Here is a 14,830-nt window from a genome sequence, read left to right as displayed (position 1 = left end):
CAAAATTTTTGAGAATTTTATTTAAATAACTATAGGTGACTCATTTTAAATCAATAAGCTTCTGCCTATTTTGGCAACTTTCTGAAACTGGTGAGAGTTGTTTGCTGGCAATACCTTGGTGAGATACCTGCCAACGGTTAATTCCCTTCTAGGGCTCTGTCCGTGGGAGCAGTTCAAAGTCAAAGGGTTTGCCAGTTCATGGTCTCAACCAGTTACTAAATTTAAAATAAATTGAAATTAACATTAAAGCTACTATGAGTGATTTAAAGGATAAAATTCACCTAAAGCCCATACTCCCTTTAAATAAATAAGTCTTAATTAAAGGCATGTGAAAACAGAGCCAGATCAGTTCTTCACCTTTTATATATTTTTTTCATTTATATTGTGACAATATAACTCTGTATCACTGAGGGAATAAAATCCCATAAAACGTAATAAACCCAGGTATGAGTAGTTTATTCGGAGAGAGTTCATGAAAGCAAGGAGAGACAGGGTTCTCCAAGAAGGACACCACGTCGCCTCCCGAGAGGTAAGCTCAAGTGCATCCGTACTACAGCAACACAACTGATTTGTCATAGGCACATATACACACACCACACCTCAGGGTAGAGAGCCTGTTAGGCACCCCTCCCCGGACCAACCAGGTGTTCTGATTCCCTGAAACCTCATAACTGTTAGGAGTGACTGGAGCAGGTTTGTGGGCTTGCAGGAGTGCTCCCCCACCAGAGTAGCCCCGTAACAGGCGAATAAAAAAGGTTATCGCCAAGGGCGCACATTTGGGAGTCTCTCTCTGCAATGTCCGCATCAGGCCAGTGGGTAGAATCACATAAAAGGGCCCTCCTCCACCTCTCTCCCCTTCCCGTGCCTGCAAGCCTCAAGGCTCATACGTTGCCTCAAGTCAGGGACGAGGCCAGTGAGTGAGGGTGGCCGCGTAGGGGCCTGCTATAGACACCGGACAGAGAAACTAGCCGCATCTTTCCGTGAGGGCTAAGGGCCGGGAAAGTCTCTGTTTTTGTTTTGACGCTTCTGAGAGCAGCCCAGTTTAAAAAGGAGGTAAATTCTCCTGCCGGCCACGTAACACAAATCATCTAATACAAAATGTATTAACAGGTTTTGTCACAAAGCAAAGGTCCTTATGTTGAATTGCAGGTGATGTGTTTAATAAGTTAAACAATAGAGTTATGTAGCTGTCTGATGGGTGTAACCTAATGGGTGTAATTTGCCTAGTCTTCGCGGGTGTTTAGACCGCAGTGGAAACACAACACAACAATGGGCTGAAGGAACTTTTTAGTTCCTTGAAAAGTAGTTCCTGAGAATAAAAGTTCCAGGTACTTTGAGTGGGAACGCGGCTTTAATTGTGCTCTGAGGAGCAAGGTTTGTGAAGGGAGGAGGGATCTCTGAGGAGCAATGAGCAAGGATACACAAGAGCAACCTTCACAGAAGTCTTTTACTGGCCGACATGCCCTCTTCTTGGATATCAGTTATTGATTGGATGCTGCAGCTGATCGGACTGACCTGATATATCTCAACATCACTGGAGTTTCATATCGGAGTGAAGACAGATAACTATTAAACTCAAGTGCATCACTCCGAAATTTTATATTGGAGTGTCCTAACTGGCTGCGAGTGACGCATCTTCACTATAAAAACTTAAATACAGTAAGGTGGCTGGAGGGAGATCACCAGTGAGCTCACGGTAAATGACCATCGCTAATAACAACCTACTTGTCATTTCTAGTAAAGAAACATCAAAATATCACAATATAAAACATTTCTTTTCTGTTTAAAAAGTACAAACGTAAAAAGCAAGTAACCTACTTACCCATCTTTTACTTGAGAGGTTAACGCCACCAGTCTGATCTTGAGCACACAGCTGATAGGGACGTGGTTTGTTCACATGACAACAGACGTGCATATTTAACGGATTCAGCAACTGTTGGACACTCGCGTTCAGTTAGGACATGGTGTTACATAATTTTAATTTTCCATGAAACATTTAGCCTAATAAATACTTTCCAATGTTCAAAAGACACCATATTCTGGGTTATTCAATAATTAATTCACAATCAGAATATCAATAAAACACATGAAAATAATTAATAAATAATACAAAGTAATTCTGCCAGTAGAAATGATTCATGTGCCTCTGAGCAGGACACAGTATAAATATAGAATGCAGGGCATATTCATGTTCAGGTATTTGTTAAACAGGTACAGAGAGAAAACACTCTACAGCTGTTAAAGTGCTATTGATAACATTGATAACATCCAGCCAATAGATAACCACTCCCCTCCCCCCTTCAATTCCATTCCAGTGGTTGCCAGTTTGTTGCACAACCTGTGTATTTCATGGTTGAGTGGAGTGAGACTCAGACTCAGTCATATCAAGTGATGAATCTTTCGTGATAGTCATTTTGCAACATATAGCTATACATTAGCTTATACATTTTCCCCATCATTTAATATTTATAAGGGCCCTATATTGCAACACTTACTGTAAAATGACATTTCAATCATCCTTACACTACAAGGCATTAGGTAAATACTTACATTTTAATCCAATCAAAGAGGACAGTACAGTAAATTGTAGGGATGCTATTAAAACCCACAGCGCTCGACATTAGACAGACAGCTACAGTAAAAGTTGACATTAGCTAGCGTGTGGTGTTGACCTAACATTAGTCGAAGTTTTTTCTTGCTGAAACAAATCTCATAGCAGATTATAAAAACATCTGAGCACCACACAGCAACAATGGCTACATGGAGAAAGGACGACTGAATGATCATGCCAGCATTTTCAGATTTTTATATTAACGTGGCTGGCTACATGGCTAAGTAGCCACAAGTACCTCAGTAAAGTGTCTCATAATAGGGCTAACGTTACACTGCTATATGAGATGACACCCTTAATAACAGTCATGTTTTGGGTCTAAACACAATAATGAGAAGATTTACAGTAGTTCGGAACTGTAATTTACACATGACACATCGGAAATATATTGGGATCCCACATTTACTCCGTTCTTAAAGAAGAGCGACTTTTCATAAGTGGGCCAGTCCGCCACCGGCCCGTATGGACCAGTGACTGGTCAGTCAAGTTGCCTGCATAAACTTTTACTGGCCCAGGGCCATTGGTTATGTTGGACCCTGGCCCGCTTCTGAATCTCCTCTGATATGCATCTTCGTTATAACGTTAAATTGTTTGAGGGAACTATAACATTAGGTAACTGGACGCAACCATTACTAATGCTAACGTAGCTTCTCAGGGACTGAAGCTGTTATTTTTCTAATTTTGACAATCTAACCAGTGACAACACATCAGTTAAGGTTTTAAGGACTATGGCTGTCGGTAGTTGTTTATTTTGTTTAAATATGCAGAACTGTAATTTCATGGGTTATTGTTGTTACTGTCACAGACACGCTAATCTCCACGACTTCTGTTTTATTCTAGCGTGCTACTTCTCTACTCTACTTCAGCGTGTTTCTTCTCCATTCCACTCCAGCGTGTTTTCCCCGTCTCCGTGCATCATTGTGTTCACTCGGTCATCAAACATCTACCCATCCACTATCAACTAACTAGTAAGACAACGGACAGTATCTGTGGACATTATTCATCCTATTGAGAACCCATAACCTCACCTCTTACCTGCATACTGTGTTTGCTGTGCTATAATCCAATAAACCACCATCTGTTTCTATATCGGGGTCTCCTGCCTCTCTGTCCATAACAGAAGACCGGACCAACACCGAAGGACTATAGCATGAGCTCCACGGACCCCTTTCAAGAACTTGTGGATGGTCTTTGCCGGTTACTCACCACCAATCCACCTACATCCACACCAGCCATCACTTCCGCCACTTCCGCAGTCACTCCTTCACCACCAGTTTATGCCAGTCCCATGGCCAAACCAGCGCCCTTCTCTGGCTCGGCGGAGGACTGCAACGGTTTCCTTTTGCAATGTTCGCTGGTCCTGGAGATGCAGCTGCACCTGTACCCCGACGATAGCTCCAAGGTGGCTTTCATTATATCACAGTTAAACGGACGAGCACTCAAATGGGCAGAATCCATCTGGTCACAAAATGGACCTGTCACCCAGTCTCTGAATAACTTTATAACCCACTTCAAAGAAATATTCGGCATCCCAGCAGGTGATTCGTCAGCCGGTGAGCAACTTTATCATCTGAAACAAGGTTCTAAATCCATAAATGACTATCCACTCAGGTTCAGGACTCTCGCCACCTAAGGCCAGGGGTTGGATCCTAGGGTGCGGTTCCATCTCGCTGCATAAGAGGATACCGTTGGCCTTGAACGATTCATCCAGCTCTCCATCAGAGTCGCCACTTGTATGCAGGGCCAGCCACTATTCGCACCATCCCTCCGCCAGCCAGAATCCATCAGCCCTCCAGAACCAGGTCCCGAACTTATGCAACTGGAAAATAATCGATTGACACTAGCTGAGCGGCAGAGGCGGCAGTCCCGGGGCTTCATGCTTGTACTGTACATGCTTGTACTGTGGGGCCATGGGCATGTCATCTCGACATGTCCCATTCATCCTCCTCATCCCACGGTGAGTACCATCCCTCCCTCCTTGAATAAGATGAAACCACTTTCCACCGTTGCAAGGCTTACTGCTGTCGATGTCTCCATGCCAGCCCACGCTCTCCTCGACTCCGGGTCAGCCAGCAACTTCATCTCTGGTTCCCTCTGCCGCCAGCTCAAGCTCAAGACCACAACCACGTGTCCATCTACCAGATCCATTCCGTGACAGGCCAACCCCTCACCCGTAAATGTGTCCAGTTAAGTGCTGGTCCAGTCATGCTCCAGGTCAGACTAACATCAACATGTTCTGGTTCTGGAGGATTCCACTGCTGATGTGATCCTAGGGCGCCCATGGTTGGAGCAGCACAATCCCATCATTTCTTGGACCACTGGTAAAATCCTGAAGTGGGGCGACACCTGTTTCCCAGGCTGTTTCCTCTTACAGACCTCAGCCTCCGGCTCCTCACTCCGAGACACTTCCTGTGTACTCCACCTCCATTGAGAGCCCGGTGGAGAAACGGTCTGTGGACATACCGCCGTGTTACGCCCCCTTCAGTGATGCTTTCTGCCTGAAGAAAGCCTATAAGCTGCCTCCACACTGGCCATGGGACTGTGCTATCGATCTACTTCTGGGTGAGCCAATGCCCCATGGGAAAATATGTCCCTTATCCATCCCTGAGCAGAAGGCCATGGAGGAGTACATCATGGAGGCATTACAGCAAGGCTACATCCATCTTTCTACTTCCCCTGCTGCTTCAAGCTTCTTCTTCGTGGCCAAAAAGGAGGTTCGGGGTCTCAACAGAATCACAGTCAAGTTCCGTTACCCTCTTCCCCTCATCCCAGCGGCTCTAGAACATCTCCGCGGTGCCACTGTCTTTACCAAGTTGGACCTCCGCAGCGCTTACAACCTCATTTGGATATGTGAGGGGGATGAGTATTCCAGGATTTCATCCATGAGGTGCTCCGGGAGTTCCTCCACAAGTTTGTCCTGGTTTACATCGATGATATCCTGATCTACTCCCGGAGCATGGCCGAACATTGCCACCACGTTGCAGAGGTCCTGAAATGCCTGAGGGAGTTCCAGCTCTTCCTCAAAGCCGAAAAATGCTCCTTCCATCGATCCTCAGTGCAGTATCTTGGGTACATCATCAGCAGCAGTGGCATCCAGATGGACGTGGGGAAAGTAGATGCCATAAGAAACTGGCCCACTCCATCCACCATTAAAAAGCTCCAAAGATTTCTCGGATTCGCCAATTTCTACAGAAGATTCATCCAAGATTACAGCTCCATAGCATATCCGCTTACCAATCTCCTCCGTAATAAGCCCAAGTCTCTGTTCTGGTCACCCACTGCCAACGAAGCCTTCAACACCTTGAAGGAAGCATTCACCAGTGCACCACTCCTCGTTCACCCTGATCCAGAGAAGCCCTTACCACAGGGGTAGGAGCGGTGCTCTCACAGCAGCAGGGGAATCCAGCCAGACTCCATCCATGTGCCTTCTTCTCCCGCAAACTCAACCCGGCGGAGAGGAAATACGACATCGGCAACAGGGAACTTCTTGCCATTAAACTGGCCCTGGAAGAGTGGAGGCTTTGGCTAGAGGGTGCTAAGCACCCATTTACGGTACACACCGACCACATGAATCTGGAGTACCTCAGAGACGCAAAGAGGTTAAACCCACGCCAAGCCCGTTGGGCGTTATTCTTTACCCGTTTCCATTTTAGTATTACCTATTGTTCTGGTCCCAAGAATGTGAAAGCAGATGCCTTATCCCATCTATACACCTCCAAGGAGACAAATGAAGAACCTGAGCCCATCATCCCTAGAAACGTTATCGTCAGTCTCATCCACTGGTCAGAAACTTTGGTGCCCTCCTCCAATGCCTCTGCCAACGCTCTGCTGGGCTGTCCCCGGGCTTACAATATGTCTGCAGCACTCCACTCATCCCACACATCTCTGGGCACTGGCCACCCAGGGGACAATGAAATACTTTGCTGCTAAGGGAGCACTTCTGGTGGCCAAACATGGCTAGGGATGTGAGAAGGTACATACAAGGATGTCAGGAATGTGCCATCTCAAAGAGCCCTCGCCACCTTCCCTCCAGTAAGTTACTTCCTCTGCCTGTTCCAAATAGACCCTGGTCACACTTGGGAGTGGATTTCATGACCGACTTGCCTGCCTCTGACAACAATACCTGCATTCTATTGGGGGTCGACCGATTCTCCAAATCCTGCAGACTGATACCCCTCAAGGGACTACCCAGAGCCATGGAGACGGCAGAACTCATGTTCAAACACGTGTTCTGCTATTACGGGATCCCAGAAGACATAGTGTATGACTGGGGACCCCAGTTCATTTCACGAGTGTGGAGAGCCTTCTTCTCCCTCCTAGGTGTGACCATAAGCCTCTCATCAGGATACCATCCGCAGTCCAACCGGCAGACAGAAAGGAAGATCCAAGAGATCGGCCGGTTCCTACGTACCTTTTGCCATGGCCACCAGAACCCGGGACATCAGAATGCATCTGCCCTGCAAGAAGCTCAGTCCCAGATTCATTGGTCCCTTCACCATTACTAAGCAGATCAACCCGGTCACTTATCAGCTCCAATTACCACCTCAGTACAGAATTCATCCAACTTTCCACGTTTCACTCCACAAACCTCACCACCCGTCTGTTTCTGTTCCCACAGAGCCTAGCGCAGCAGCTGAACCCCCCCTTCCTCTGATCCTGGAGGACGGAGCGGCATACCAGGTAAACGAGATCTTGGACTCCCGGCGCCATGTTGGTCTACTGGAATACCTGGTGGACTGGGAGAGCTACAGTCCCGAGGAGCGCTCATGGGTACTTAGGCATGACATCCTAGACCCCTCTCTGCTCGACACCTTCCACGCTACCGGATCGACCTGCTCCCCATGGAAGAGGACGACCACCACGTCGTCGGGGTCTTTGGCCCTCAGGAGCTGGCCGTGGAAGGGGGGGTTCTGTCACAAGCACGCCAGGCTCCACCGTCATCCAGTCACAGTGCACTCCCTCACCAGAATACTAATCACACACACCTGCTCCCCATCAGCACCTCATCACTACTGGGATAAAAGCACACCACTCACTTCAGTCAGTTGTCCGGTCTCGTTAATGTCAAAAGGACTCTACATGGGAATCTCCACAACTTCTCTGTTCAACTCCAGTGTGCTACTTCTCTACTCTACTCCAGCGTGTTTCTTCTCCATTCCACTCCAGCGTTTTTTCCCCGTCTCTGTGCATCATCGCTTGAATGCGAGTTACCAGCCTTCCTTGTGTGTTCACTCGGTCACCGAACATCTACCCATCCACTATCAACTAACCAGTAAAACAAAGGACAGTATCTGTGGACATTATTCATCCTATTGAGAACCCATAACCTCACCTCTTACCTGCATACTGTGTTTGCTGTGCTATAATCCAATAAACCACCATCTGTTTCCATATCGGTGTCTCCTGGCTCTGTCCAAAAGAGTTACTGAAGATAATTCATAGATTTGTTGTGAGCAGTTTCATGTAGGAACTAGTTTCTTCCTACTGACCTACATGAAACTGCTCTCAACAAGGTCTGTGGATTATCTTGAGTAACCGGGTCATGATTTCTGGAAAGAGACATTGCTGTTGAGTTTTTCAAATGTATTTTTTTTTAGCTTTGAGCACCACAAGTGTACCTATGGCCGAAATCTCCAAAACTGGGCAACTCACACCAAAACAATCTAGATGGATAAATAGCACTACAGGTAAGAGGAAAAATATGTATTTTTGAATTTGGGGTGAACTGTCCCCTTAAGTAAGGTTCTGAATGCAGGACTTTTACTTGTAGTGGAGTATTTTCACCATGTGGTATTAGTACTTTTACTTAAGTAAAGGATCTGAATACTTCTTCCACCACTGCAATACACAAACACTCTGGGTATAAGCAGGGTGAAACTCCTCAGCCTTTATTTATCCCCAGATGGACCGTGATTGGCTGCAGGTCAAACACCTCTTGTGGTAGTTTTGGTGTTGTCACTTCCTGGTTTATTTTGGTAGTATTCTTCTTCCCTTGTGTGTCTTGTGTTTTTACTTCCTGTCTGTGTTTTCCCTCCAGTTTTGATTGTTGGCCCTCCCTTGATTGTTTGCACCTGTGTCTCGTTGTCTCACCTCCCCTAGGGTATTTAGTCTTGGTCTTTTCTTTGTTCAGTGTTGGATTATTGTTGTACACATGGTGTTGTTCCTGCTGAGCGTATCTACCTGTGAGTTTATATTGGATTCTTTGTTCTCCTGTGGACCTTGTTTGGATTTTGGATTTTGGATTTTGCCTGCTCCCTTGTGTACTGTTTTTCTACCTTGGACTCACGCCACTGCTTTCACCTCTGCTAGCAGGTAACTTATCTGCCTTTTGTCTACCTGTACTTGCCTGCATACCACCCCACAATAAACACGGAAGTTTCGGCTACTTCACCTTGAGACTGCTTCCTCGTCATCTGCTTTTGGGTCCACATACCTCTATATAGCACCCCGTTACGACAGAATAATCCAACCAAACATGGACCCAGCAAGCAATAACCCGGAAGTAGCACCCTACCACTTAGCGCTGGCTAACCGAGGGATTCTGTTAGGCCAGCATGAACAATTACTCAGGGTTCTGCCGCCATCGCTCCCGGTATCTACTGGATGGCGGCAGCCATCGCTCCCGGTCTCTGCTGGATGGCAGCAGCCATCATTCCCTGTCGCCGCCGCTGGATCGCAGCCGCACCCTGTCCTCGCCTCCGCCGCTGGATCGCAGCCGCACCCTGTCCTCGCCTCCGCCGCTGGATCGCAGCCGCACCCTGTCCTCGCCTCCGCCGCTGGATCGCAGCCGCACCCTGTCCTCGCCTCCGCCGCTGGATCGCAGCCGCACCCTGTCCTCGCCTCCGCTGCTGGATATCAGCCGCACCCTGGACTCTCCGCCGGACCTCAGCAGCCCCCTGGACCCCCTGCTGTATCGCAGTCGACTTCTTTCCCGGCTGGATCGCAGCAGTTCCCTGAACTATCTGCTGGATCGCAGCCGACTCCTTTCCCGGCTGGATCGCAGCAGTTCCCTGAACTCTCTGCTGGATCGTAGCCGACTCCTTTCCCGGCTGGATCACAGCAGCTCCTTATTCCCAGGCCTGAGGTTCCGAAGACGTCGCCATGTCCAGAGGTCCAGTCGCCAGCGCCCTGTCCTGATGCTTTTAAGCCGGTGCCATGTCCTGTCGTCCCGGCGCCATGTCACGATTCCCTGACACCGGCACAAAGTCCTGTTGTAGCGTTGCCAGTCCCATGCCCTGCTGCCACGCTGGCTCCAGTCCCTGCTGGGTCGCAGCAGCCCCTTGCTCCAGTCCCTGCTGAGTCACAGCAGCTCTTTGGTCCGAAGCCGGCTCCCAGTCCAGCAGCCTCGTCGCCAGCTCCAGTCCCTGCTGGATCACAGCAGCTTCTTGGTCCGGAGCCGGCTCCATGTCCAGCCGTCCAGTCGCCGGCTCCCTGTCCCGAGGCCCAGTCGCCGGCTCCAGATCCAGCCACCTCACCACCCTGCCTTGATGTCCCGCCGTCGCCGGTTCCAGGTCCAGCCGCCTCGTCGCCGGCTACCGGCCCTGCCGTCTCGCCACCCTGTCTTGATGTCCCGCCGTCGCCGGCTCCACGCCCTGGTGTCCAGTCGCTGGCTCCCCGTCCTGACGTCTCATTGCCAGTTCCCGGCCCCGCTGTACCGCCATTGGTCCCTGAGTGGATGGGCTGCTTTCACCTCTGCTAGCAGGTAACTTATCTGCCTTTTGTCTACCTGTACTTGCCTGCATACCACCCCACAATAAACACGGAAGTTCCGGCTACTTCACCTTGAGACTGCTTCCTCGTCATCTGCTTTTGGGTCCACATACCTCTATATAGCACCCCGTTACGACACCTCTGACTTGTGAGCTCTGTGAGCCCTACCATCAATTTGTCCAATACTTCACTTAAAGACCAAATACCTTCAAAACTAATGACAAAAGACCAAATACCTTCAAATCTAATGACATTCCCATCAGCCTTAGTTGTACTTTGTGTTTAGTGCTAATTAGCTAATGTTGGCATGATAACACGCCTAAGTACAGCCTCACAGAGCTGCTAGCAGAGCTGAAGTTTCTTAAAGGGGATCTATAATGCTTTTCCTTATTTACTGTCATAATGTTACAATTTCGGAAGTGTAAAATAATGAGGTAAACGTATGTAAAAGCAATCCCTGTGAGCAAAAAGCTCAGGTTTCAGACTGCTCTGAACACCAGGTTTCACTCAGATGTCATGGCAATCGGTCATCTGCGTTCATCTGTATCGATTACTTATTTGTTTGTATTGTTTTGTCAATAAAAAATTTAAAAAAATGTAATCTAGGCTCATGATCTGCTCCAGGCACAGCTCACACACATAGTACTATGATGTGCCCATCCATCTGTTTGCTCAGTTTTGTTTGACCGCTAAAGTGAAGTGTGGAGATGGGTCTGGCTATGCCAGACTACACTGCTCAGGACTACTCTTAGCTAGGTGACTGCCCGGACTGGGAGCCCAGAGCCCGGGCCTGAAAACCCCCTCCTCCCGGCGGTCCAAAGCTCCTGTGCTAGCAATGTTAACAACACTCAGCTAAGCTAAAAGGACCGGCAGCTGCACAGCTAACTGAGCTAACGGCAGTTAACGTTACAGTTAGCGGACATCAGATTAAACCAGAAAATATATTTGTCCATAAAATATGATCAAGTTTCACCAAAATCAGTGAATAAAGTTATAAAAGTTGTGTTTTTGTACAGTAATCAATGAGGCCCAGCGCCCAGAAACACTCCGCTCCGGCCGCGTCTATCGTTTTTCTGACCAATCTTGTCTCATTTGTTGTCTGATGAACAATAAATTCATACAATCCAGTGCCCCATATTGTCATTTTCCAAGCTAAGTTACTTTAGCTTTCATTTGCCGGTTGAGCACACCTGCAAGACAATGCAGAGGGGTGTGGCTCACAGCACTGGGTATATAAAGAGAACTGGTGACAGCGGCTCACAAGCCCCTCTACAGGCTTCCAGGAAGTTGGCCAATCAGAAGATTTTAGGGAGGGGGGCCTTGAAGAGCGAGGGCTTGTTTCAGACAGAGGATGAACTAAGGGGCTGCATAAGAAGGCCAGATTTTTTTTTAAACTGTGAATCGTGCAAAGCCACTCTAGTGGAATCCCAGAATAAAAATATTGCTAGAAATAAGCATAACAGGTCCCTTGTAAGGTGTATTTATACTTGGTTACATGATACCTATGGTGGCTACGTGCATAGACTTTGTGGTTACCCTGTAGTCTACGCTATAGCTGATGTGCGCCTCCTCAAAAATGTACCCACACGTCAGGGGGTTACGGCAGCGACTGTGATGCTGTAGTGGGGACTACAAGAATTGTGATTGGTTAGTGTGGGCTGCTTGAGTTTTCTCCTACAAGTTTCTAATGCTGGACAACATGAGGAAAATTGAAGACTTAGTAGGCTTCTCCTTTTCAGTGACACACATCTAGTAAAGCCATACTGCAGCACCTTCTGTTCGTCTCTCTGTATGAATGAATTAATGTAAACACAGCCACTGCATGGCGGAATATACTCCTATTTAGTAATGGCACGTCATGGCAAAAATCTGGATATAAGAGAGTGATATGCAACACTTTCTGTCACTTTTTAATTGACGGGTGATGTATGGTGACCTTTGATTAAACCTGATTGCACATAATCCTGAACCAGGTGTTTGACGCTATCAAGTTGACCCTTTCACAGCATTGGTGCATCTGCGTAATGCCTTTTAAGTCTAAAACAACCATATTCTTTGATGCTATCTCGCCCTAACTCATCCGTCAAATTTCCCAGGTAATTACCCAGCTTGAGCCGCGTCTCTCCCTCTTTTGTGACATAGATAAGGCTGTGTGTATCGCAGTAAAGGACTCTGTACGGCGGGATACAATAGTCCCCGTAAGACCACTGTACCAAAGCCACTTTGTCATTAATGAAGGAGAAGTACTGGACTTTTTCAGAAAACATGAGGTTAAAGAATTCTTCTGGGTCTGTGACTAGTTTGGTTTGTATTTAGTTAGACACTTGCCTTTTAGCAGGGTTTGGTTTAATTTTATCAGCCTCCAGCAAAATCCCTTGGTTTGCATGATAGTCACTGATGTACTTTTCTCTGCTTTCCTGATCTACAGTGTTGGACAGGTAACCCGAAGCTTCCTGTTTACCTTTCAGAAAAGTGTGGATATAGTCGACAAATGTAGAATCACTCTGTCTATCACAGTGCCATACCTCGGTTATTTCAGCTAACCGATAGCCCATCTCCAAAGCCTTGTTAAATTCAGGAGTGACCCAGACAAAGCCCTGTCATCATTGCTATGCCGACACGGACCCTCCTGCAAATTGAGCTCGGCGCATGCTCGACAAAGGGTAAACACAAGCTTAGCCCCCATCGTTCTATGGGGCAGGACTGGAAAGCACAACTCTCTCGACGGGTAGACCCTTGCCCTGATTAGACCAAAGTAGCTTTGAGGTTCTCGGAAATCTTTATAGATTATTTCAGGGTGTCCGAGAGGATAGGGGAAGTTGGTGTTACAGCAAGGATAGAGAGATGTCATATCTACGTAAGAGATTGTCTTGTTCGATGCAGCGGTACGTCTCAACTTAGCAGAGGTATGCCCTCTGTACAATGCTTTGTGGGGTGACAATGGCTGTGGAGCCTTATATTGTTTGAGAAACTCCTTCAACCCCTGATGAGATTTCTTCAACATTGTCAACGTATGATGATGAGTTTTACCTCATGCACGGCTGCTAACTCACGTAATTTCTCCTCACAGCTTGCATATGTCACCCCGATCATACCTGTCTACAAAGAATCACCCCAGCTGTTTTTCCCCCTTATTTAAAGCATGTTGGACATGGGATGTCATGGGTGTGTGACAACCACTCTAACCACCGGATACCGGCGTTTTGAAAATGTTTTGAACTGACGCCTGTAATCGTCCGGAGAGGGGATTGCTAATGTTTTCGGTGGTAGAAAATTTGTAAGAAACACCTTCATGCGTGCCGACGTGATGTTCGCTCAGATGAAGGGATCAACGGCGGTTTCATCAATATACTGTTTTCTGAACAGCATGCAACCCTCAGCGAGAATGTCTACATCATTTTGACAAGCTGTACCAGCTGTAAAAATCTTTTAGTTGCTCCGTTGTCATGGTCTTAATACCGTAAGACTGAGGGGTGGGCACTCACTGTTACTGTCTAACTCAAACGGGCCTCTGAGCTGAAACCGCAAGGAAAGTACCCCTTGATTTTATAATTTTTTCGATTTGGGCATGGCGGCTAAACGCATGGTTAGAAAGGACAAAGAGTCAATCTATCTGTTTGTAATCGATATCGGTGACACAAATGACTTTTGAGCCTTGCATAATCAAAGAGGGTTTGACCATGCTTTTTGATATGGAGATAGCTGTCAAAACCTTGGGCATTGTGTGCTATAAACACTGCATTTTTGTACAAAGGTCGTCTGAAATGCAGTAGAACGTTTTGATGTAAGACTGATGAACCTCTGTCTCAGAGTCAAAGATAAATTTTTCGACACAAATTTTACATTTTATAGTCTGACACTTTTGTTGTTTACGATTACCGTTCATGGCACAGTAGTACAGCCTAAGTTCTAGCTGACCATCGGCCATAATGGCCCAGTTGGACTGCACAACACGGAGTAAGAGCCTTTCAAAGTCGGCTGGGCTGGGGAGCTCGTCATTCTGTAAGACGACTGAGACGTTACTATGGAGATTTTGCCTGCGCAGTTCTAACTGCACCGCATCTCGAGGGGTTGTGGATGCCAATGCTTGCCGTAGCAATGCATCATTGAATCATCATCAAAGTATTTTCAGTTAAATCGTTTTGAAAACCTGACTCATTCTGAAGATTTTGAGCTACTGTGTCTGCTAAACTTTCTAACATTTCAATAGCTACTAGTGTGCTTTGAGCCATGACCTAATAAAAATCAAGCACAATTAAAAACCTTAAATCAACATTTTTGCAATTTATCCACACGATAAAAATCAGCATCTGAAACAGTTTACAAATGGCATTTACAAATCACATTTACAAATTGTCATGGTGTACACCTAATTTCTGACACATGATCCAAAAGGCTCTAGACATCAGAACCAACTGCTGGCCTGTAGTTCTGCAACAGTGAGGGCACCTGGACAGTCTGGACCTGGATCTGTTTGCTGGAGACAAAATAGAGAGAGAGAAACAAAGA

The 14,830-nt window shown here is 47.0% G+C and overlaps 1 protein-coding gene across 1 annotated transcript; it reads left to right on the top strand.

Annotated features, from left to right (window-relative positions):
• The first annotated feature begins 254 nt into the window (after nt 1-254).
• Nucleotides 255-8,105, top strand: LOC122871610. Its single transcript, XM_044186927.1, has 3 exons — nt 255-258; nt 455-529; nt 7,230-8,105. The coding sequence occupies exons 1-3, from the start codon at nt 255-257 to the stop codon at nt 7,925-7,927; spliced, it is 777 nt and encodes a 258-aa protein (XP_044042862.1). The 3' UTR covers nt 7,928-8,105.
• The last annotated feature ends 6,725 nt before the right edge of the window (nt 8,106-14,830 follow it).

The sequence above is a fragment of the Siniperca chuatsi genome, linkage group LG23 (assembly GCF_020085105.1).
Source record: "Siniperca chuatsi isolate FFG_IHB_CAS linkage group LG23, ASM2008510v1, whole genome shotgun sequence".
NCBI lineage: Eukaryota > Metazoa > Chordata > Actinopteri > Centrarchiformes > Sinipercidae > Siniperca > Siniperca chuatsi.
Note: the sequence above shows the minus strand (reverse complement) of the source record. Positions and strands in the feature narration are given on the sequence as shown.